This window comes from Sinocyclocheilus rhinocerous, unplaced genomic scaffold (genome assembly GCF_001515625.1).
Source record: "Sinocyclocheilus rhinocerous isolate Xijiao unplaced genomic scaffold, SAMN03320098_v1.1 scaffold692, whole genome shotgun sequence".
NCBI classification, from domain to species: domain Eukaryota; kingdom Metazoa; phylum Chordata; class Actinopteri; order Cypriniformes; family Cyprinidae; genus Sinocyclocheilus; species Sinocyclocheilus rhinocerous.
In genome coordinates, this window is record NW_015638954.1 from 371,590 (window position 1) to 397,082 (window position 25,493).

A 25,493-nucleotide genomic window follows, 5' to 3' on the forward strand; every position below is an offset into this window, starting at 1 on the left:
TCTAGGAGAAAGCTATACATCAATTCTATTCAGTGACGCCGCTGGATTATCTGGGCCAGAGCTCATCTCAGATAGTCAAAAAGACAGTGAAAATGTGTGCTGTACTCTGATCAGTCCACATTTCAACTTGTTTCCGGGAAAAATGGATTTCGAGTTCTGAGTCCCAAAGACCAAAGGGACCATCCATACTTTCATTAGCGACAGAAGCAAAAGCAAACGTCTGTCATGGTATGGGGGTGCAGCAGAGCAAATAGCATGGGTGACTGGCATATGTGCGAAGGTACTATTAACATAGAGGCATATTTTGGGATTGTATAGAGACATACAGTATACTGCCATCAAGATGATGTCTTTCATGGGAAGTCCATGGTTATTATATCAAGACAATGCCAGCTCTCATTCTGCATGTGCTACAACAGCATGGTTTCGTAGACAGAGTGAATGTGCTAGACTGGCCAGCAAATCTGTCTTCTACTGAAAATGTATGGCTCATCATGAAAAGGAGAATCAGACAACAACAATCACAGACTGCTGAGCATCTGAAGTTTTGTATCAAGCAAGATTGGACAAAAATTTTGCTTGCAGAACTTTAACAATTAGTATCCTCAATTCCTAAACAATTAAACATTGTAATTAAAAGGACCGTTGATGTGACACGGTGTTAAACATGCCTCTGTCCCAACTGTTTTTGGAGTGCGTTGCAGCCATCAAAATCAAAATTTGTTCATATTTACAAAATACATTCACGTTGGTCAGTGAAAACTTTGGAAATCTTTTCTTTGTACTTTTGTCAATTAAATAAAAGTTAAAGAGAATGAACAAATCACATATTCTTGATTTTATTGCATTTTACAAAATGTCCCAACTTCTCTGGAATTGGTTGTATATATATATATGGGATGAATCAGAGCTAAACATTTGCATATGTGACCCTGGACCATCGACCAGCTTTCCATTGATGGTTTGTTAGGATAGGACAACTATTTGAAAATCTGGAATCTAAATATTGAGAAAATCACCTTTAAAGTTGTTCATATGAAGTTCTTAGCAATACATATTACTAATCAATAATTACGTTTTGATATATTTACGGTAGGAAATTTACAAAATATCTTCATGGAACATGATCTTTACTTAATATCCTAATGATTTTTGGCATAAAAGAAAAATGGATAATTTTGACCCATACAATGTAGGGGAGACCGAGTATGGTTGTAATATGGGGAGAGTTGTAACAACACCATTTCCACCTATCAGGGATAATATAGGAGTCTCGTGATAATTTCATTATTTACCCACTTCCTCCTCGATCTTATATGAATGGTTGTCAAGGCTGTAAATAGATATATGCAGACTTTATAAAGAAAAAAATGATTTTGGTGTACGAATCCGATTTGTTTTTTTTTACCAAACCTCTATTTTGCTTAATACTTAAACTGTTGCAACAGATTAAATCATATAACTTACATTAGAATAAACTGTAGATTCTCAAGCAAAATTTGATGCATTTTTAAACTGCTAATTTCAAACCATTATGCTAACAGCTAACTAAACATTGGATGACAGGGGTGGGGTAAGTTAAGGGATAACACATTTTAGCATTCCCTTACATAGAACTGAGAACTTTCATGTTGTCTATATGTAGCTTTTTGGCAGCTCAAAGCCAAAGGAAATGTGGATAAAATGTGCCCTATGCAGTTTCTGGATCCACCAAGCCTGCACTCTAGGGTTAAAAACATTGGTTTGAATTGTCACCATTGTGAATCTGATTGAGAAAATTCATACAAAGGCACAATCTCACACACAAATGTAAACAGTTTTTTGTTAGATCTACATATTCTTTACCTCGGTACACTGGAGTTGAATGTTCAGTAAGCATAAATACCATTAAGGAGCTTTGTCAGTAGTCTAATTTACACACACACACACGCACACACTCCTGCATCGAACAGAAAGTGGATTGGAGATGTGGTCATTCATAGAAAGTGCGACATTGTTTTGTATTGTTCTTTTAGATTGTTTCAATAAACCTGTTTTTGAAGCAAACTTTATGAGGTGGCTGCTGTTTTTGCTTCTTTTGTCTAACTGTTACAACTTACCCCAGTATGTGTTACAACATACCCCGGCAGTGGGGTAGATTGTAACAAAGGCACTCCATGTATTTAACATCAACTTATAAGGGCTGTGATATTCTTGCTGAGGTTTGAATTGTTGCCTTTTGTAGTGAACAAATGTGGGTGCTTTGTATAAAAGTTTGAGCACTCTGTAACAAAAAGTGTTACAACCATACCCGGTCTCCCCCTATTGTTGGCTATTGCTACAAATATACCTGTGCTACTTATGACTGGTTTTGTGGTCCAGAGTCACATATATATGACATGTATATATTATGTTTACTTGGAGAGTAATGAATCCTGCTTTGTGGCTGCCTGCTGCAAAATTACAACTGCCAAATGTGGGTTAGGCTACTTAATGCAGGCTGCCTGCCTCCCAACTATATTCGGGTAAATGTAGGTCAGCCTGATAATGACGCTTCTCTGACGACGGTGATAAATTCATCCATACAGCACCAGCGAGCCACGCCACCCGCCACGTGAGTTTGAGGGCGTCGCAGAAGCTGCTTGACGTCACCAACAGGCTGCCTCTGAGGCACGTGGAACTGTGCATGGCTCATATTCACCACCAGGTTTTTCATTCGAGATGCGCAATACATGAAAAACAGTAGTTTTGGAAAGTCCCACAGATTTTACAGCTCGTTTCAAAGAACCGATTCAGACATTCTTCAAGGTTTTCGCGTGGTCCCTGAAATCCAGGGACCTGAAAAACGGTTTAAAAGGGTTCATTAAAACTACGCAGTCACACATTGCTGTACGTGTTATTTTTATTAATAATAAGGGTGTTAATAATCACATGAATATAACTGCATGTGATCTAGTTCATTCTGCTGCATGGGTCAAAATGGGTCATCCTTGTTTTTTTATGTGAATCTACATCAACACAAGAATGTGTCTTACTGCCCACAACACGATCGCACTTGTGTGTATCACAACAACAGGCGCGCTGCAACGTGACAGCAGATAAACATGTGCCGAGCGCCCTTGGCATTGGCCAATCAGCGAACACTTCGCGGTGAATGGGCGGGGTTACACAATAGAATTCGTGGTTGTCTACGAGCACAGCCAATAGAATTCCTCGATACGAGAGATTTGTGGACAGATTGGAAAACACGTGTATTCGTGTGTGTCTGGTGTCTTGAGGAAACAAATCTCTAGCACACTATAGCAGCGCAATGTCAGTGGAGTGGACCTATTACATTCCGTCGGCTTCATAAGATCAGGAATACATTGCAATACTCTTCCGACGTATGACGCATTTGTCGTCTTGTTCAAGAGAAACGGAACAGTAAAATCTACAAGGTAAGGCCAGCACTAAGATTAGTCTAGATTGAACCTCTTATACTTCTGACGGCCGTTAAGTTAAATTATTATTCACATGTTTACAACGTTACATTTGTCCAAGAGAAGGTGCTGATTTGGATGCATTTTAAGCGCTAATCGATTAGCCATTGACCGTTGCATCATACCATGCTAATGTTTTAAAACGGCTTATTTAATTTCCATGCTTTGCTTTAAGATTATCCACATTTTTGGTGACGTAGCTTTGTGCATACAGGTCAAATGAAACTGACGCATGCATACATGGGGCAAACACAGTGTGTACTTTGTGAGTACTTCATCAGACTCCCCCAAAATTCATGTTAAAAGAAAGAAGACAGTTACATTAGTAAATTGGTATTTATATGAGAAATAGAAGGGAAACCGTGTGAAAAGTGAGGCAAACGTCCTGTTGTCATTTAATCTATACATAAGGGTGTTTGAAGTATCATCATGATCTGTCATCTCTGTCACTGTTATGTTCTTAGTTTATTATGCCACTTCGGCTAAAACCATCACAACGTCATTGAGGTGTAAGAGTAGCCTAAGTTACAGGACAAGGTATTTTTCTTTGTATGGATTTATACGGGTGACAACTTGCCCCGCTCTCTATACATCATCATATTTGCAAAAAAGAATACTGTTGTGGGTAAGGTGGTAAAGCATTCACCACCTCCTAAAACTAACAAAGCAGGGGAATCGTGATGCTATTAGTTACAAACTCCTAGGGGTTCATGTAGGAACTGCAGGGGAATGTGAAATTGCCAAAATAGATCAATTGTGTGTATATTAGGGCTGTCAGTTTAACGCGTCAACTTAATTAATTAGTTATGAAAGATAACGCGATCAGTTAACGCACTGGCCCCGCCCCCAGACCTGTAGGTCTACATCATCTTACATTTCATACAGTTGACTGTTAACAAATATGATGCAGGGCAACAACTCCATAAATGCAGTTATGCCCTAAAATTCAAGATATTGGTGCAAAAAATGCCCCTGTATGAGTTTTTGTCTTATATTTATATCATACGATATCACACAGGGAGTGCAGCATGAGTGCTGCTTTTGTCCCGAATATCACGAGTTTAAATTTGATTTTATACAACAGTTCATTAAATAAGATGTTGATATGGTGTTATATTTTAAACACAATATTATGTTTTTGCTCAGTTTTGCAGAGAACATATTACCTTTAAAGCCACAGCAGAACTGTTGTGCGTCTGTGAGCAACATAGCGTGTTTAGTTTCTGAATGAATGTAAACAGTTGAGAAACAAAACTTATGTGTAACATTTTGATCTGTGCATGAGGTCTTAAAGAGACAGCAACCTAAATAAACCTGCTGCTGTCTGTCATTAATGTTTATTTATACATTGAAGACTAACCTGTGTTATTTTAAAGTTAAATAGATTATTCTGTTTCTGTGGTATTTCTGTACCTGAATATTACTGTTAAACCTACCTGAAAAACTTAAAGCACAGTTAATTTTAGTTGTATCTTGTTATTGTATTTGTTTGTGCCATTGCTTGTCATTAATCTATTCTTATTTTATTACGGACTGTTTACTTGTCTTTTTTAGTTAAAATAAATTCAATTCAGAGTTTGGAGGTTTTTTTAAGTAGGTCCATCTTCATCACAATATAAATATGAATCAACAACATTATAAATTGTAAAACACAAATACACTGGGTGACGAAATATTTAGGTTGGATGATTGTAGTTTAAAAATATGTTTAAAAAAATCCCCCAAATCCCCCCCATAAGAGCCACCTAAAGGGAGCGAGTTTCACCGGCATTTCAGCGATGACTCTGATTGCATTCATAAGCTCAACAGAATCGTGTGTGATTGGTTATAATGCTGTAAAAGCGCTTTAAAAACGTGTCGGTCTCTGGCTCAGCGCCAGCCAAAGTGAAACTTTAGCAGCTGATGCTGTGCTGCACTGAACGTTCTAATCACACCGGTGTGATTGTATGAAATATAACAAATATTATTTGGCTATTTTTTTGCCTTTTGAAAGCTGCATTCAAAATCCACTTGGCTCAAGAATGAATGGGCACGACGCCTCTGCTCTCCTGTTCATTTCAGTGTTTTCTGTGCAGCTGTTCATGGACTAGGACTTCTGTGCCATTAAATTCGTTTTTTATTCAAGTCAACTACTGTAGAACAATTTTAGATAAACCTGCCCCTAAATGACATGTAAAAACAAGACCGACTATTCATGCTGTACATGTTCACCAGGCGGTCTATTCCTGTCTAAGTGTGCAGCTCTTGGCCAAAATATGCTGCAGAGTGGATCAGACTGTATGTTGTTAGCTGAAAGTTTGGTTATGTGAGACTAGGTGACAGTTTGGTAAAAATGTGTGGTATATCTCAAGTCTATAATGACATTCTTTGCATATCAAAGCAAACGTGAGATAAGGTTAGATTCACATTCGAGTAATTTAGTCCCAGTTACTTGATGGTTATTTTCTTCCTGTTTAACTGTAAATTAAAGGTGATGTATAATTATTTTCCCCATTCCAGTTTAATGTGCAGGGACAACTATGTTGTTAGTAGTTTAATTTACCCAAAAAGTGCAAATACTGAGTGTAGATTGAGTCTGTCAGTAAAATGCAGTAGAGAAAAAACCTCCACATTACCAAGCACAAGTAGTCTGTCAAAGCACCTGGAACCCAATATGAAACCATATGCTTATGACCTTGTTTCTAGATAAATAGCACCCAGGCTTTGGATTACTTGGGTCGTGCACTTTTACAGAACTGCCCGCTGCGTGAACTCTTTCAAACATTTTTGCATTTAGTACATGCATTACTGTAAAATTACATCAATGATAGGGGCTCTCTGTGCTACAGCATATTCAACTTATAATACTTACAATAAACTTTTTCTTATCAAAAAATAATAATAATGATAATAATTACAGGTCAAGTAAATAAAGTCTGTATATACAGTACTACTGTAACAGACAAAAACATGTTCAGATGTTGATTTCACGGTCTTCTTTTAGTGTATGTATTTGAACTCAAACAGTAAATGTTTTGTTCTCTTTTATTAACTTGAAGCTGTGTTTTCATTCTTATTAAACGGTCGTTTCAATTAGATCTATTTAAAGGAAATGGAGAATTAAAGGGATTTAAGGAAAGCAAAGAGTGAAAATTAGTAAAAGAACTAGAATGTATTACTATAACTATTTTCAAATAATAATAAAAGAATTGTATGTTTGCAAGAAACGTATTCGTTTGGCCATGTTCCGTTATTCGGGTCAGTGTCTATGCATAGAGGTTCATGGCTTAAAACTCTGGCAGTGTTTTTAAAGACTGTCAGTCTGTGTATTAGTGGTGGGCATTTGTAACTCTGTGCAGGTTACATCGTTATGCCAGTAGGTGGCGATAAGGGACTGTCTAAAAGTCATTAAAACATTTATTCAACTGATTTGCATCGATTCCATGAGGATTGAAACAAGCGTTTTGAGGGAATCAGCAGACACGTGTGCTTATTAGGCAGCGCGCGCAGTCTCAATGCTATGGAGACAGAAACGGTGTCGCTCAGTAGAAACTACTTCAGGAATAGAGGGTGAACTGTTTGAGAGTGTCTGATTAAAATGTAACCAGTTTATCAGTCTTCTCTCCAAACCTTCATCCGTGCACGTCCACATTGCCGTCAGTCGAACCCAGCGGGAATGCAAGTTTGTTCATGTGGGAAATGAAACTTATGACGCATCGTGTTTGGAGATTGGGCATATTACTTTTTAAATCATTTGTTTACTTTTCACCCCTTTTCTTTCTTTTTTTTTTTAGATGTTTTTAATCAAGTTATGTTTCTCAAATAGACAGCTTTTTAATAGGAGATTATTGCCATGGTACCAATATGAGATAAGGCTCACGACAGCAGATTATTAACATTTTAATCATTTTAAATTAATATACCAAGGGAGGGTAATTTGTTTTTAATATAGTTTATTATTATTATATCTTTTTTTTATTTTTGAGCTTTTTGGTAGGCCTATTTATTTATTTAAAAAAAACGAAAAGAAACGTAGGGTGAGTGAGTGGGATAAAGACATGACCAGGCTCGAACCTGAATCCCTGTGTGCCAACAGCTGTCATCCTGAGCATATGCACAATATATTACTAATTATATTTTTAATTAAAAAAAACACTTTCTCTACCATTTAATATACACTGATTTTCACTTGTACATTTACTGCACAAATTTACTGCATCAGCCGCCTGGTGATTTGAATTTTTGGTAATGTCTCGGATTGTTAATTGCAAGGCAAATGCCTTAAGACACCTTTACCCTTGTGCTGTTAGTAATGTCTTGTTGGACGTTTAAACTAGTTGGGAGCTAAAAGGTTCATGCTAATCAAAGCTGTGCAGACTCGGAATACAATCTATGTCTGGAAAACCAGCCATTTAAGTGAATTATAAATAGTTCAATAACACTTTCTTACGCATCAAAGAAGTCTTTTAACAAACAGTATGTCTGTAAAGTCTAACAAAGTGTTCTGATGTATGATTTCCCTCTGGAAGCAACGGATTAGAAATTTTCACATCTACAAATATGAAAGGTATTAATAAACAGGGTTTTGATTTATTTGAGGTGAGCCAAATTAAATCAAATGGGTCAATGCGGTTTACTGTGTTGGGGAAAAAACGGGGTTTGCATTTACATACATTACTACTTTCAGTACCAGCAGCCACTTTTCCCTGTCTATTTATACTTTGTCACACAGATAATATGCTTTAGAATAACTGATTGGCTTAGAATTAGTTTCTACCTACATGCTCAATTTTTAGTATCACTTCTCTTGCTTGCTTAGAGGCGCTATTTGCAGTAAATGCTCATTCACAGTTGTGTGTAGGTCTAAACTCGGTAGCTCCACAAATGGTATCAGATCATTAGGATGACAGTAACAATCCCAGAAAGGAAGTACAAAAAAGTCTGACCGAACACAGACGACAGTGAGTGTGTATATTTGTCTTATGAGATTAAGTGTTCTTGAGGGATAAAGGCAGAGAATATATGTGAATGTGGAAGTGTGTAATTCTGCCATTCAAAAGTTTGGTGTTAATAAGATTTTTTTGAAAGAAGTCTCTTATGCTCACCAAGTCTGCATTTATTAGATCAAAAGTAAAACAGTAATATTGTGAAATGTATTGCATTTAATTTTCAGCAGCCATTACTCCAGTCTTCAGTGTCACATGATCCTTCAGAAATCATTCTGATGTGCTGATTTGGTGCACAAGAAACATTTCTTATTATTATCAATGTTGAAAACAGTTGTGCTGCTTAATATTCTTTTTTATTATTATTATTATTATTTGTCAAACCATGGTATAGTTTTTTTCAGGATTCTTTAATGAATAGCATTTATTAAAGATTCTTACCCTAAATTTTTGAAAGGTTCATCCTTTTTAAGATGAAAGTTGTTCATTTCTGATGACAAGAGACCCAGAGCTTTATGCTATTGAATACCTGAGTTGGAACACCTACTAGAAACCAACTTGGTCACCCTAATCTTGAGGTAAACACTGATGTCGTTGTGTCTCTCATAGATCCTTGTACTGCTCCCTGTAGTTGGCAAATGCAAAAGACAAAAACAAGCTTGTGTGGTTGAAGGTGGAGAAGGTAGAGTGTGGATTTGTGGTTCTACATAGTATTCTTGGTTACCAAGGAGACTAGAAAAAGCCTCTGTAGTGGCCAATATCCGAGCTGTCACGTGCAGTCAGTGCAAAATTTCTGATAACTTACAATTTACCCTGCTGAAAAACATCTTTGAGTAGCATTTCCTGTTAAAGAGAGTTGACAAGATGACTAACCGACTTCTTGTACACGTGTATGTTTCAGACTGATACTTACCTTTTCTTTTGCTTTTTCCCTGGCAGCTGTCCTCCGTGAAGAGATAGAGTCCCACAGAGGCCAAAGAGAAGGAGACCGAATGGCCAGACCCCGACAAGAAGCCTAATTTCCCAGTGGCTGTTTTTTACACTTCTTTTCACACTGTCCCACTCCATCTGCCTCTGTGGCAGCAGCCAAGTCTGTTTCGTAACAACCAGTTGTGTCTGTTTTTCTGAGCTGAACAACGATTTCTGCAGTTAGCAAAATACTTTACACTTGCACTACTTGATTTGAGGTTCCAGAGGAGTTGAGACAAAGGACAGGGTGGTGAGACACCTGGAAGTGATTTTTGTTTACGGAACAAATCTGTGAAGAATATTTGCACCAAAATGATTTCCCACTGTAGTTCAGGCAGTCCAACATAGTGAACTTATTCAACTCCGTGTAATCTATTGTCAGGTGAATCCTATCATCTCGGTAACTGCTTATTTTTACAGTATTATTATGAGTGATGACAACTCAGACTCCGCCCCCAGCAATGATACAGATAGAGGAGCAGGAGGGGGCGAGAAAAAGGCAGGGCTTGTAAACAGATCCTGCGGCATGAGTGAGAGTTCTACCTCATCAAATCCGGTGAATAGCGGGACAGGATCATCTCTAGGAGGGGTATCTGATCCCAAAGGATCCACAGGTGACAACCGAGGGACAAATTCTGATGATACGGATGGACTATCGAGTGGAAATGACTCTGGGGAGAGGGAAAGTGAGAGAGGGAATGGATCCAGAAGCAGACAGTCGAACAGAAGCTATCAGAGTTCCTCCAGTCAGAATGGAAAAGACTCAGGCATGTGTCTGGAGACTACGGAGAGCAACAAGAGGTGAGAGAGAGAGAATGGACACCAGATCTGTGAACATTGTCTCAGAGCACACGTTATTTTCCACATACCGTACATTATTGTTGCTCCTCTCTGCCCCGCCTTTCTGAAACGTTTCGATTTTTACAAAGCTCATTATTCTGAAAAGCGCGGTGTGCTCTGATTGGCCAGCTATCCAGTGCATTGTGATTGGCTCAATACCTCGGCCCTTTCCATATTTGAAAACACACAGCGTCAGCGACATGGTGGCGGCGGCAACAATACTACAGCGAGAATGAAAGTTACACCTTCTTTCTCTGCGTAAACATTTGGGCGTTGGTATGCAAACCTTCCCACACAGTGATGTAGATTTGTGGGGGCGTGTTCGAATGAGGCGTTTTAGGAAGACGTGGATGAGTCTTAACTTTTAGAAAGAATATCTCTTTGGGTTTGAGACTTTAATCTTTGCGACTTTACGTATTTTATATATGCACGAACAGCTTGTAACAGTCCAAAGGAAAACATGAAATCACGTCATATGACCCCTTTAAAAAGCTAATTCTGAAATGTTTCTTAACATTATAATAATAAGTAATAATAACTCTTGTTTTTGATCCCTTCTCCCTCAGCTCAAACTCTCACAGCCCGTCTCCACCCAGCAGCTCTCTGGCTTACAGCCTGTTGAGTGCCAGCTCTGAACAAGACCCGCCATCCACCAGCGGCTGCAGCAGTAATCAGTCTGCTCGGGTCCAGACCCAGAAAGAGCTGATGAGAGCCTTGAATGAGCTGAAGATCCGTCTGCCACCGGAGAGAAAGATGAAGGGACGCTCCAGCACTCTTAACGCCCTCAAATACGCCCTTAGCTGTGTCAGACAAGTCAAAGGTGAGTGGGAGTTTCATATGTTGGTTTTGTGTTCTATGTTTGACAGGAAAGTCAACAGCTTGAATTGAGTTAAAGGAATGATGTATGCAAAATTTTTCCAGTGTGAAAATTATTTCTCCAGTTCAATTTTACGAGCCATTTGTAGATTGAAGCATTTGAAAATAATCACTATTTTTGGAATTCTGTTTGGTGCCGCTAGAAGCACAGGAATTATACATTTCACCTATAACAGGAATGGAGTTTGTGGGTCCAGTGATGTTCAATTTTTTTTTCTTTGAATCTTGCAGCCAATCAGGAGTATTATCACCAGTGGAATGTTGAGGAGTGTCATGGCTGTAGTCTGGATCTCTCCACCTTCACTGTTGATGAACTGGACAATATCACCTCTGAATACACGCTCAAAAATACAGTACGTTGACTTGCACACAAACCCATTTCTCTCTCTAGTAGTAACACAATATTAAACTATTGTATGAAAAGTAGTTTCAGTCTCATCAATGAAGTTACTGGCTTACTGTTTTTTTTTTTTATTCTGTCAGCAAAAACAAAGATAAAACGTGGGTTACAGATGCGTCAGACATGCTCTAGATGGCAAAATCATCCCAAATTTCACCTCTCTTCTTTTCATTTTCTCCACTCTCTCTCTCTCTCTCTCTCTGTAAAATGGTACACAGCTTTTCTCAGTCATGCAGATGCTGTGCACAGTATTTGTTAGAAGTTACAAAAGAGTCTCTTTTTCTCTTGTGCAGGACACTTTCTCAATGGCGGTTTCGTTCCTGTCAGGGAAGGTTGTGTACATATCCCCACAAGGTTCATCTCTTCTGCACAGTAAGCCAGAGAAGCTGCATGGAGTTTTGTTTTCTGAGCTTTTGGCCCCCCAGGATGTGAGCACCTTCTACAGCAACACTGCACCCAGCAAACTACCTCCTTGGGCCTCCTGCATCGGCTCTGGTATGTTTGTACATGGTGTGTTTTGGTTGTGTTATGGCATGTTACACTAACATTTGACAACCAGAAAGATCAAAAATAGTTTTGATCTGAAAGCGATAGCTCACCCAAAAATGACAATTCTGTGAACATTTACTCTACCTTATGTCATTCCATACCCAAACCAAGACTTTCGTTCATCCTTGAAATACATGAGGATATTTTTAATGAAACCTGAGAGAACCGTCACTCCACTGAAGGTCAGTTCCACCAAAACTTTGACGCTTCAAAAAGTTAATGAAGAGATCACAATAGAAATACATATGAATCGAGCGGTTTAATCCAAGTCTTCTGAAGAGACACAATTGCTTTATATGATAAACCGATCTAATTTAGCAAAGATTTGATTTAACGCACATACATGGAGCACATCAAATATGGTTAATGGCAACTCAACTGTGCTTGCTTGACTCGAAGGAACCAGTGAGGTTGAGCTTCCATTTACCATAAGCGTCAAAGTTTTGGTGCAGTGGACTTTTAGTGAAGGGACAGAATTCTCTCAGATTTTATTAAAAATCTCTTCATTTGTGTTTCAAAGATGAACAAAAATATAATAGGTGCGGAATGACACAAGAGTAAGTAATAGATGATCAAATTTTCAGTTTTGTCAAGTTGTCAACCATTCTGAACACTATCTATCGTTTCCTCATTTGTGACTTCGTCTCAAGACTTCGCCTGATTTGTGATTGTGATCTCTCTTTTCACTAGTCTCTCCACCGGTGGACTGCACCCAAGAGAAGTCCATGTTTTGTCGCATCAGTGGAGACATCTCAACCAGTGTCAATGTGAAGTACTACCCGTTCAGACTGACCCCCTATCTGCTCACGCTCCAAGACTCTGATGCGGCTTACCCTCAACCCTGCTGTTTGCTCATCGCAGAGAGAGTGCACTCGGGATATGAGGGTACATTTCTTGTTTAACAAGTATATTGTTTTTTTCACAATGTTTAGAACCAAATGGAAAAAATACAAATGCCTTTTTTAACTCGGGTTTGGGTTTTGTTCTCTTTCTCTCCATCCTGCTTTCAGCCCCTCGCATTCCTACGGATAAGAGGATATTCACCACCAGTCACACCCCCAGCTGTCTCTTTCAGGAGGTGGATGAGCGGGCAGTTCCTCTGTTGGGGTACCTGCCTCAGGACCTTGTGGGAACCCCAGTCCTGCTGTACATCCATCCAGATGACAGACCCATTATGGTGGCCATCCATAAGAAGAGTGAGTCACTCTCCCTTCCTCTCTCTAACCTCTGTCTGTTTCCTTTCTTTCATTTAAATTTTCACTTTTCCTTTGTCTTTCAGTTCTTCAGTTTGCAGGGCAGCCGTTTGATCACGCTCCCTTGCGGATGTGCGCACAGAATGGAGAGTATCTGACCATCGACACCTCTTGGTCCTCCTTCATTAACCCCTGGAGCAGGAAAGTGGCCTTCATTGTTGGCCTGCACAAAGTCAGAACGTAAGAACCCGAGTACACACAAGGTCCAAAATTAACTCTCAGAAAGCATCACTTCTTTTTTTTTTCTTTTTTCTTTCTTTCTTTTTTTACGCGACATTATTCAAATCAGACTCATAAGAGACAGATCTTGTATTGGTACACTACCATTCAAAGGTTTGGGATTGTAAGATTTTAAAAATATTTTTGAAGTAGTAAATGTTAAGTCTCTTACGCTCACCAAGGCTGCATTTATTTGCTCAAAAATACAAGTAAAAACTAATACTGTGAAACATTACATTTTCACCATCAAATTTTTTCAATAAACTGTTTACTTTTTTATATATTTTAAAAACATCTTAGTTGGTTCCATTGTAATTTACAGGTGTAGCAAAAAGGAATATGCACAACTAGCTCCATCTTCAGTGCACACCTCGATTTTCTGCAATTTCACATTTCTAGACATGTGCACAGCATAAACACACAGGCATACACACGTAATTCCTCCATCACATACCACCTATACACCAGTATGTAATGTGTCCGCACTCAATCAAACTCATAAGCACATGCTCTGTCATGTGGACACAGACAGATTTTTCATGAGCTCAATACCATTATTTTTCTTCCAACATGCGGTGACTCAGAGTGCTTCTACACACAAACTGTATACATGCACACACATTATTACTGCCTCGTACAGTCATTCAGTTCATGAAAAAGGGGAAGCAGGGACTAATGACCATGTACAATTAAAATGATGGTAATTGTGAGTGCCTTTTGAAAATGCATTGGTTTGGTCTTGGTATAGTCAATAATATAACACACAATATAGCATTCAAATTCTGAATCGATTTGAGTGAAAGGTTTTTGAACAAATCCTTTGAGTGAATGATCTAATGACTTGTTTATAGCACTCAAAAGACACTCACTATTTGCCACCTAATGTACTGGTGTATGGATGTACCACAGAAAAAGTCTCCGAATCAGTGACTCGGAGTGAGCGAATGAAACTGAACTGAAGCCTTTTGGTAAAATTATTCCCTAGAATAATTCAAAATCCCCACCACTAACAAACACAAATATTCTACTTATTGTACTCTGTACATACACGCAATTACCTCTTGATTCTTTCCTTCCAGCTCTCCACTGAATGAGGATGTCTTTACCCTGCCGAGGGGTCTGGAGGAGCGGACCCTGTCCCCAGACATCGCTCAGCTCAGTGAGCATATCCACAGGCTCCTGGTGCAGCCCATCCACAGCGGCAGCTCTCATGGTTACGGCAGCCTGGCCAGCAATGGATCCCACGAGCACCAGCCCAGTGCCGCCTCCTCATCAGACAGCAGTGGACCAGGTCTGGAGGACCCCTCGCAGCTCCACAAACCTGTGAGTGTTTAAAGACACTGCACTTAAACCCCAGTTCATAATGTAAGCCCCTCATTTTAGCAGGTTCAGTCCATATGTGACCGAAAACAAACTTTCTCTTGACCTTGAACTCTATAAAGTATTGCGGTGCTTGTTAGTACTGTTCATAGACATAAAAGGCAGGCCAGACATGGATAGTAAACACTTAAATTAAATGAACTGTTTTCAAATAGATGACTTTCCAGCAAATCTGCAAAGATGTTCACATGGTGAAGGCCAGCGGACAACAAGTCTTCATTGAATCCCGCAACCGACCTCCTCCTAAGAAACATTCCACCGCAGGTACACAACCACTCACTGTATATTCATAGTAACTGTAAAGACACACCCTTCAGTTGCTCTGTTAAAATTTGTCAAGGTTGTTAGTCTCAAGATGTTCTCTGTCTGATAAATAGGTGCTGTGCAAACAGTTGAAGCAGCAAAGCTGGGCGGCAGTCCCGGTCCTAGTGCTGCTCCACCCTCGAAGATCTCCGCACCCTCCATGATCGTGCAGAAGGAGCCGCCCACCACCTACTCTTATCAGCAAATCAATTGCGTGGATAGCATCGTAAGGTTTGTGTCTCAGATCATTATAGTGATGTCTATCACTGATTATGTGTTGTGAATTTCAGATTAATCATTGTATTGTATAGTGAGCATCTCTAGTACTTTGATGGCAATCCGATGCCAGGCCGTGGCCTCATGGTTTTATTTGGTTCATCAGGTATCTGGAGAGCTGTAACATCCCAAATACGGTGAAGAGGAAGTGTGGCTCTTCCTCCTGCACTGCCTCCTCCACCTCTGATGATGACAAACAGCAGGACGCTCCAGGCAATGCTAAAGGTGATGGTCCAATGATAAACTAATGCAGCACAGTACTAATTAAATGCAGTTACAGGTCTACAGTCTATTACAATGCAACTACCATTCAAATTTTATTTAATGATACCAATTTTGATACAGCAGAAAACTGAAGTGCCAGTTTTGAGCACACTCTATTTACTTAAAGGTCTTCATAAATATTACAAGGTTACAATGGCATGTATATTCGCTCTAATTAGTGCATGGCATGCCATGTTTTTGTTGAAGCACGGAATACCTCCTAAACACCAGCACATCACAAACTAAGGAGCACTACTACAGTATGGTGAAGGTTTGACTCATGAATATTGGTTATGTAATGTGACATTTGGCCAGTAGGCCTGAGTGATTTTACTGAAGAGAAAGCATTGCAAAATAATGTTTGTGAGTTAGACCTTCTGAATGGCTTGACAGGATTCATAATTCTACCATAAGCCAAACAAATTTATTTGCTAATACTGATTAAATACAAAAAAATAAATAAATGAAAAAATTATATATAGTTAATGTATTCTACACCAAAAATGATTATGCAAATGGTAGTGTTTACATTAGAATACCACCAAATTTGGCCACTGGCATTTTGAAATGTACCGTTCAAACGTTTGTGGTCAGTAATTTTTTATTTTTTTTAAGTAAAAATAAATGAATACTTTTATTCACCAAGGATCAAATGTCAGTTTATACAGAGTTTATATACAGTTGGTATATAGTGTATATAGACTACAGTACTAAAGATATGCTGTGCATTAACGTGTTGTAGTACTCAAAACCGGTCTTAAAGGGATAGTTCACCCAAAAATGAAACTAACCCTCATGTTGTTCCAAACCTGTAAGACCTCCGTCCATCTTCAGTTCAACCTCCATTCAGAAGACAAATTAAGATATTTTTATTAAATCCGAGAGCTTTCTGACCCTGCATAGACGACAACTTAACTGAAATGTTCCCACACCCAGAAACGTAGTAAAGTCATCGGTGAAACAATCCATGTGACATCAGTGGTTCAACCGTAATTTTATGAAGCTGCGAGAATACTTATTTGTGCACAAAGAAAACAAATATAACAACTTTATTCAACATTTCATCTCCAAATCACGTCTTCCGCCATTATCAAGAGTACCTCTGCATGTAAACAAGGTATGCGTGTGGTGCTGCTGACGTAGAAAACGCCTTTTTTACGTGCAGAGGAAAGCAAAATGCATGCGTCATGGTACTCTCCATAATGGTGGAATACGTGATTTGGAGGAAAATAATTGTTGAATAAAGTCGTTATTTTTGTTTTGTTTGTGCACAAAGTATTCTTGTAGCTTCGTAAAATTACGGTTGAACCACTGATGTCACATGGACTATTTTATCGATGTCCTTACTATGTTTCTGGGCCTGGGAACATTTCAGTTGCATTGCTGCCAATGCAGGGTCAGAGAGCTCTCCGATTTCATCAAAAATATCGTAATTTGTGTTCCAAAGATGAACAAAGGTCTTACGGGTTTGGAACGACATGAGGGTGAGTAATTAATGACAGAATTTTCATTTTTGGGTGAACTATCCCTTTAAGACCATTTTTTGAAGGTATTGGTCTTGTCACGGTCTCAACTGCATTTGTACTTGGTCTTGTCTTGGTCTCAGACTAAAAGGGCTCTCTGGATTTTATTTCAAGACCAGTCAAGACCACAATTGCAGAGATATTACTAAATTGCTGGTGCATTGTCCTATTTATTTGTTAACAACCTTAATGTGATTTCTTTTAATACTGTTAATTTCTTTTGATACTGCTGTGCCCGGTCAGAATTTAATGGGGAACTGTGCCAAAAATTTCACCAAAATTAATACAAATGACCAAAAAATGAAAAACAGCAACGAAAAGAGTTCAAAACAAATCCCATAGCAGAACTGTAGTGAGTTTCTGAGCAACACACAGTTGGTGATTTGTTACTGAATTAATCAGTTGCTTTGAATGAATCGGCTGAATAAATGACTCTAACACACTCAGGTGATTTGCCGCCACCTAACCCACTGGCGGTTTTAGTTTTAATTTTCATATTCATTTTATTTTCCCATTATATTTCTATATTCAAAATAATATTTTAAAAAGATAAATCTCAACAATATTTCTGAAGTTGTAATTGTACTAATTCAGATGCAGCTTCTGTGCCACCTCTGCAGAGCAAAGATGAATTCTGTTAGTGATATTATTTTATTGGTAACAGCTCTATAAGGGCTTTTCACACTTGAAATAGTTAACCCTGGGTCATTCTAAACCCTGGGTAAAAGGAATCCTGGGTTATCTTGCTTCACGTTTTACACTGATTATACTTTACCCAGGGTTAAAGTTAATCCTGAAAAGACTGTTCAGTAAATGTGGGTCTTTCAGATGAATTTCAGGAGTGCTGGTTTGGTCTTGATCTTGACTCGGTCTCACCCTGTTTTGGTCTTGGTCTTGTCTTGGTCTCAACCTCTCAAAATCTTGGTCATGTCTTGGCCTCAACCCCTCAAAGTCTTGGTCTTGTCTTGGTCTCATCACACTCTGGTCTTGGTCTCGACTTGGTCTCTGTTTAGGTGGTCTTGACTACAACACTAGTATTAACAGATACTCTAACCTGCAGCTCCGCCTGTGTCTCTGGTAGAGGAGAGTACATTGTTACCCCCAATGGCCATGCACAGTAAAGCTGAAAGTGTAGCCTCGGTCACCTCTCAATGCAGTTTCAGCAGCACCATCGTCCATGTGGGGGACAAGAAACCTCCTGAGTCAGGTGGGCAAGTGTATGTGTATCTCAGAGGAATTAGAGAGGGCACCAAAGACGCATAATACCACAAAGCAAGCATAGCAATCAAGTGTCTTTTTTTTTTTTTGTTCTTGTGGCCAGTTTTTGGGGCACTAGTTTTTTTTTGTCTCATCCCTTCTTCTTGTTTTACCTCGCTCCCACAGATATCGTAATGGAGGAAGCCCCGCCTACTCCGAATGCTGCTAATCCTGCCACTCAACCCCAAATTCCTCCCACAACGATGCCCTCTCTGCCCCCTAGCCCTGCTCCTGATAGGGATGCATGGAGAAGAGGAGGTGCAGGAGGAACAGGGGTAGCTGGAGGATCCGGAGGAGGAGAAAGGTTGGGTCTCACAAAAGAGGTTCTGTCGGCTCACACACAACAAGCGGAGCAGAACTTCATGTGTCGCTTCAAAGACTTGAGCAAACTCAGAGTGTTTGACTCAACCTCAACTGTGCATCGACGAGCAACTGTATCTTTAGCAAGAGGTAAGGATGTGCTCATGCAACAACAAACACAACACATGCAGTGTTACACAAAATTATTCTTCATGACATGTATACTACCATTCAAAAGTTTGGAAAGAAGTATCTTATGCTCCACCAAGAAGTATCTTATGCTAGAAGTATCTTAAGTACACCAAGGCTGTGTTTGTTTGTTTGATGAAAAATACAGTTTTGGGTAAGAAAGATTTAAAAAAAAAAAAAAAAAAAAGATTACTTTTTATTCAGCAAGGAAGCATTAAATTGATCAAAAGTGACAGTAGAGACATGTTAAAAATATTTCTGTTTCAAATAAATGCTGTTTATTGAACTTTGTATTCTTCAACGAATCCAGAAAAAAAGTATCACAATTTCCACAAATGTTAAGCAGCAAAAACTGTTTTCAACATTGATAATAATAGCCATTATTAATAATTGAGAACACATAATAATTAAGCACCAAGTCAGTATATTGGAATGATTTCTGATTAATCATGTGACACTGGAGACTGGAGTAATGGCTGCTAAAACTTCAGCTTTGCAAACACAGGAACAAATTACATATTGAAACATTCAAATGGAAAGCAGTTATTTGAAATTGTAATGACGTTTTACAATATTCCTGTTTTTACTGTATTTTTGCTCAAATGAAGCCTTGGTGAGCTTGAAAGACATCTTTTAAAAACAGAAAATCATATTTATTCCAAACCTTTGACCAGTAATGTATCTCTTTTTCTTGATTTTAGGTGTGCGCTGCTCTCGTGATTACCCAGCAGCAGGTAGTAGTGGGCGTAGACGTGGTCGAGGAGGCAAAAGACTGAAGCACCAGGAAGCTTCAGAGCAGACTGTGTCTCGTAGCCCAGCTGGCCCCCTAAGAGGGGTTCCCGCTCTGGACAGGCACTCTAATTCCTCCATGCCCATCAGTCCTGCAGACAGCTCCTCCTCCTGGCCCACCTCAGGGTCACAAGCTAGTGTTCCCTCTGTCCCGTACCCACCTGGCATCCTTCCTTTATATACCGTCTATCCCCCTCTTTCCCATTCCATCTCAGATCCCAGCATACAAACGGGGCTACGCTTTCCCCTTCAGAACTCACAGATGGTACCTCCCATGGTCCACCCGATGATGGCGTTGGTATTACCCAACTACATGTTCCCACAGCCCAACATGGGCATGCCTCAGCCTTTCTACAGCCCAAACCCAGCTTTCCCTTTCCCTGCTGTCAACACAGCCTCCCCTGCGCCCTGTCAGGTCCCGACCCCTGTCCCACGTGCCCACTCTCGCTCCAGCACCTCTCAGTCTTACAGCCAAAGAGAGGCCCCTGAGAAAGAAGGAGCAGAGTCTCCGCTCTTTCAGTCCAGATGCTCCTCACCCTTGAATCTGCTGCAGCTGGAGGAGTCTCCAGCCAACCGGTTTGAGGTGGCATCAGGGCAACAGACCACATCTCCTATGGTGGGACAAGGAGGTGGAGCAGGAGGACAGGCCTCCTCCAATCAGAGAGGATCAGTGGTGGACTCAAAAGAGAATGAAAACGTAAGAAAATGGACTGTTGGATTAATTTGCTTACTGATTATTTAAAATTATGTTATGTTTCAGTATTCGATATCAGTACCAGCTAAATTTCACAACAATCGATAATATTTATTTTAAATTTGATACCACAGCGATATTTAGTAGCAACTAAGTAGCGTATTAGCATAACATGTTAAAATAGGAAATTCAAAAATCAGTAAAAAAAGGTGTTTAATTGAATATCTATAACATAATACTAGCCACCTGTCACCATTGCATGCAATAAATGCTAATAATATTAAAAATATTATTTTATATAAAGAAAATTAAGACGTTTTGGGATTATTGAGATTTAGTAAACATTTGATATCAAATCTCCCCCAATATTCTATATAGTTTCTCATGTTTTTATGTTTTAATTTGGGCATTGAAATATGACTCGGATGTGGTTTTGAAAAACCTTTGTGAGATTCATCCAATAAGAGAGCAGTTTTACCATTCATGAAAAGAATTCTAAATCAGAACACGTAGCATTCATCAGAGAACATTCTCAATAATCAGCTGTGAATATCCTGTTGCAATTTATTTAATCATGTTGTTTAGTAATGGTCTGTGGTTTTAATGCCCTTTGCAGGGTGAAACAAATGAGTCCAATCAAGACGCCATGTCCACCTCCAGTGATCTGCTAGACCTGCTGTTACAGGAGGACTCTCGCTCGGGCACTGGCTCAGCCGCCTCAGGCTCTGGCTCATCAGGCACAGGCTCCTCTGGGTCGGGATCAGGGTCCAATGGCTGCAGCTCTTCAGGAAGTGGAACTAGTAAGTGGCAATACATTTATTCAATAAATGTATAAATAAAGTTATAAATGGATACATTTTAGGCAGTATGGATTAGGGCTGCAAAACGATTAATCGCGATTAATCGCATTCAAAATAAAAGTTTGTTTACATACTATATGTGTGTGTACTGTGTATATTTATTATGGATATATCAGGATGTCCGCGGGTCCTTAAAAAGTCTTAAAATGTCTTAAATAACGTTTTCCTAATATTGCGCATTTAGAGTGCGCTCTGCCTGATCACTGCAAGATTCAATCTATTAAAATACATTCAGAATTATCACAAATTCAAGACATGGGGGCAACTGTTTAAATGATTCGGTTCAGTCGCAATGACTCACTTATTAACAGTGACTTACTGCCACCTACTGGCGGTTTTAATTTCACAATTAAAAGATATTTTAAATGTTTTAATTATTTCAAATATCAGTGTTCAATGTTTTATGTTTAATATATCAAAACATTATTTATGCATTTGTAAATATATATATATATATATATATATATATATATATATATATACACATACATACAAATTTTTTTTAATATATACATATGTGTGTGTATTTATATATACATAATAAATAAATATACACAGTACACACACATATAGTATGTAAACTTTTACTTTGAATGCGATTAATCGTGATTAATCGTTTTGCAGCCCTAGTATGGATTAGAGTGTTACTTGGAATGAACGAACCGAATGCCATTCAGCAGTTGTTACTTAAGAAGCGTTACTTCAAGTAAATGACTTAATTTCTCTCTTTTTTCATTTACTTAACAGGAAGCAGTCAGAGCAGCCATACAAGCAAGTACTTTGGCAGTGTGGACTCATCAGAGAACAGCCACTCCCGCAAGCAGACAGCAGGGGGTGATGGAGAAGCACAGTTCATCAAATGTGTCCTACAAGACCCCATCTGGCTTCTAATGGCCAACACAGATGAAAAGACTATGATGACCTACCAGCTGCCCATCCGGTTAATATCAACACTGTACAGATTTCACTACATCACCAGAGTTGGGAATCAAGTGACAGTTACATTTAAAACAAATCAGTTACATTTTTTTGTAGTTTTTTTTTTTTTAATCAAGAGTCAAATCAACAATAAAACAAAACATAAAAATAGTGTTCCATTTAAAATATTGTCAATAGAACATTTTTGTTTTGCCTAGCAAATTCTTCATTTACTCTTCCGTAAAATCGTTAAGGAACTAGAATCATTAAGTCAAATCATATTCAGAATTTGATTCCCATCCCTATACAACACCATTACTGACACAAACATATACTTTAATACAGTGGTTCCCAACCCTGGTTCTGGAGGCATCCCAACACTCCACATTTTGCACGTCTCCTTTCTCTGACACACCAATTTCAGATCTTGGAGTCTCTACTAATCAGCTGATGACCTGAATCAGGTGTGTTTGATTAAGGAGACATGCAAAACGTGCAATGTTGGGGTGCCTCCAGGACCAGGATTGGGAACCACTGGTTTAATACATCTCGTTATGATGTAAAATGTCACGCATCACATGCATAGAAAAAAGAAACGCATTACCATGCTAACATCCCATAAACTTAATACAAACCCACTGTAAAAGCCTGATGAAAGTTGTAATGGTAATAGTTAACTAACCAAATAAATGTGTTTTGTAACAGAGACAGAGATGCTGTGTTGAAAGAGGACCGTGCTGCTCTGAGAGCCATGCAGAAACGGCAGCCTCGCTTCACTGAGGAGCAGAAGAGCGAGTTGAGCCAGGTTCACCCTTGGATCCGCACTGGACGCCTGCCTCGTGCTATCAACATTTCTGTAAGCCTAAGTCTCTCAGACAATAACTCCCACAATACACCACTAAACACTCAGTCGTGACTGTTTTATTTATATGCAATGTGTCTCTCAGGCATGTATGGGCTGTAGGTCCTCTCCTTCGGTCCCCTCTGCGGCCCCCTTCGATGAGGAGATCCACGAGATGGAGCTCTGCAGTGTTTTAGAGGTGACAGAAGAGGGCGCCACTGCTGAGAAACACACCCAAGCAGACACCGCAATGGAGAAGAGCGACAAGACTTGCAAAGACCGAGAGGTTGAAAACGATAGGACTATTACGTCATCACAAATCAATGACCAAGGAATGATGATGATAGAAGAACAGGAAGTGACCTCACAGATCGTGGAGGAAATGGGTGCCTCACTTACACAGATGACACACTAAAGACACAATGAGGCAGTGAGATTCTGATGACATCTTTTGTGTACTCATTAAATTATCCAGTTGTATTTATTTCTATAAATAAATGCTAATTAGCCAGGAAGGCTGACAGATGATGAATGTAAAGCAGAAATGCTTTGTTGAAAGACTGTGATTATCAAAAATTCGGGATATTTTGGTTATTGCAAAGAAGTTATGATCTGTTAGCGGGAAATAAAGGGTATGTAGCTTTAGACCACTCTGGATTTGACCTTTGAGATGCCACCTGTTTAATTCCAGTTCTAGTCACCTGCAGAAACCCATTTTGTGGCATGCTAAACAATTATTTCAAATGTTGTCAAATGGGTTAAGAGCTCGTCACACCAGGGACGATAACTATAACCATGACTATAACTATAAAGCTTTAATCATCTAATTCTATAAGAATAGGGAAGTCCACACCACAGATATATAACACGATAATGGTTTGGGATCACTTTCAGAATTTTTTTTTCCAGATTATCAATCCAATTTTAAAGAGCTTGATCATTTAAAGCAGCAAACTACAGAACTGCAGCGCACGCTTATAAATAACCATTATCACCCCTTGGTGTGGCCATTTAATATAGTTATGGTTACAGTTATCGTTATTAGTATGAACGGACCTTTAAACTCCGGTGTTAAGTTGATTTAGGTGTTGTAAGATGTGCATTTAGACAGGAGAACAGATTCACTGCCTTTGAGGACAGTAATTGTTTCTCACCTTGTGCTTTTGGTCATTTCCCAGATGTTATGGAAATGTTTTTTTTTTTTTTACAGGTATATACAAAGTAGGAATTTTTGACTAAATTTACACACACGTTTTTTTTGTTTTTTTTATCGTTCTGTATATTTTTTATACATTATTGGTGCAAAATTGTTCATTGTTGAAGCTTGGATGAATTGTGTGAAATGCATTGCAGCTCCACAGAGAGTCTCATTGGTCTGTTACAGTTCACGTTCACCACTTGGAAGTCACTACAGTAACCATGGCAACCGTGAACTTTCAATGCTCAAGGCATCTTCTTGTAGAGTAGCACTTAGCGAAGGGAAGCTCCAGAGGTCACGGCCAGAAAAAGCTGCCTCCCCTTTCTGAGTCAAAAGAGTGGAGGCTTTTAACGAACGAGTGCTGGCAATCAGTTGAAGGCATTTTCCTCTTGTTTTACCTTTTCCCTGTCAGTTTGAGTCATGTGCTTTTTGACTTCAAGTTGTCCTGGAACAGTTTGTAAGTATTTTGTGTATTTCTTTATATATGAAAAAGAATAAAAAGATTATGGTTCACACTGTTGTGGTCTGCAAATATTCCAAGTATCGAGGTTAAAACAGGAAATTATAAGAATATACAGTGGGTATATGATTGAAAAGTACGCTGTATGCTTTGGAAGAGGCAGAGGGAATTAAAATAAGCAGTTTTCATACCAAACCACAGGCTTTTAGTAGACAAGAATGTCCACTGAGCTATAAAAACATATGCAGAGGTTTTTCCAGTCACAAACAAATGCCCACACGCACACACATTACAAACACATACAAATAAGTGTGATGCACACACACAAACCCCTGATGATTATTGCACAGAGCTAAATGAGAGATATAAAAGGGAATTTTACATAAAAGGTATTTAATAGCATGTTTGCATGTGCCAGTGCCCTGGTAAGAAAGTTTGGCTTGACTTGCATTCTTTCCCTGCACCGCAGTGTAACGACAGGCCTACCAAGAGAGAGAAAGATCTACAGCATATAACCACAAAGAAAACTGAACAACACATATTTGCTCTTATATCACTTTTCAACATCATATATCTTTGAGGATTTTACAAGGAAAGAAAACCCCATTATTTACCCTTAAAATGCGACTAACTGAATAGGCATATCTCAACAAAACTGACAAACTGCTGTGGAGAGTGGTAACAGGGTGGTTGATGTGGGGTTTTTTTTTTTGGTTTATAGTTTTTCATTCAATTTTAAATGTCTATCTCTC

At 39.0% G+C, this 25,493-nt stretch overlaps 1 protein-coding gene across 2 annotated transcripts; it reads left to right on the forward strand.

The window, feature by feature from the left end:
- The first annotated feature begins 9,765 nt into the window (after positions 1-9,765).
- On the forward strand, positions 9,766-24,788 carry LOC107750309 (period circadian protein homolog 1-like). Of its 2 annotated transcripts, XM_016565633.1 has the most exons (18): positions 9,766-10,153; positions 10,759-11,012; positions 11,300-11,421; positions 11,762-11,963; positions 12,708-12,902; positions 13,028-13,213; positions 13,297-13,450; positions 14,569-14,812; positions 15,025-15,133; positions 15,247-15,403; positions 15,555-15,673; positions 18,296-18,442; positions 18,619-18,942; positions 19,683-20,467; positions 21,081-21,264; positions 22,072-22,264; positions 22,948-23,098; positions 23,190-24,788. In XM_016565633.1, exons 1-18 carry the CDS (start codon positions 9,780-9,782, stop codon positions 23,496-23,498), a joined length of 4,209 nt encoding a protein of 1,402 aa, XP_016421119.1. In that variant the 5' UTR covers positions 9,766-9,779; the 3' UTR covers positions 23,499-24,788. The 2 variants fall into 2 exon arrangements, with proteins under 2 accessions (XP_016421119.1, XP_016421120.1); XM_016565634.1 differs by lacking the exon at positions 18,296-18,442.
- The last annotated feature ends 705 nt before the right edge of the window (positions 24,789-25,493 follow it).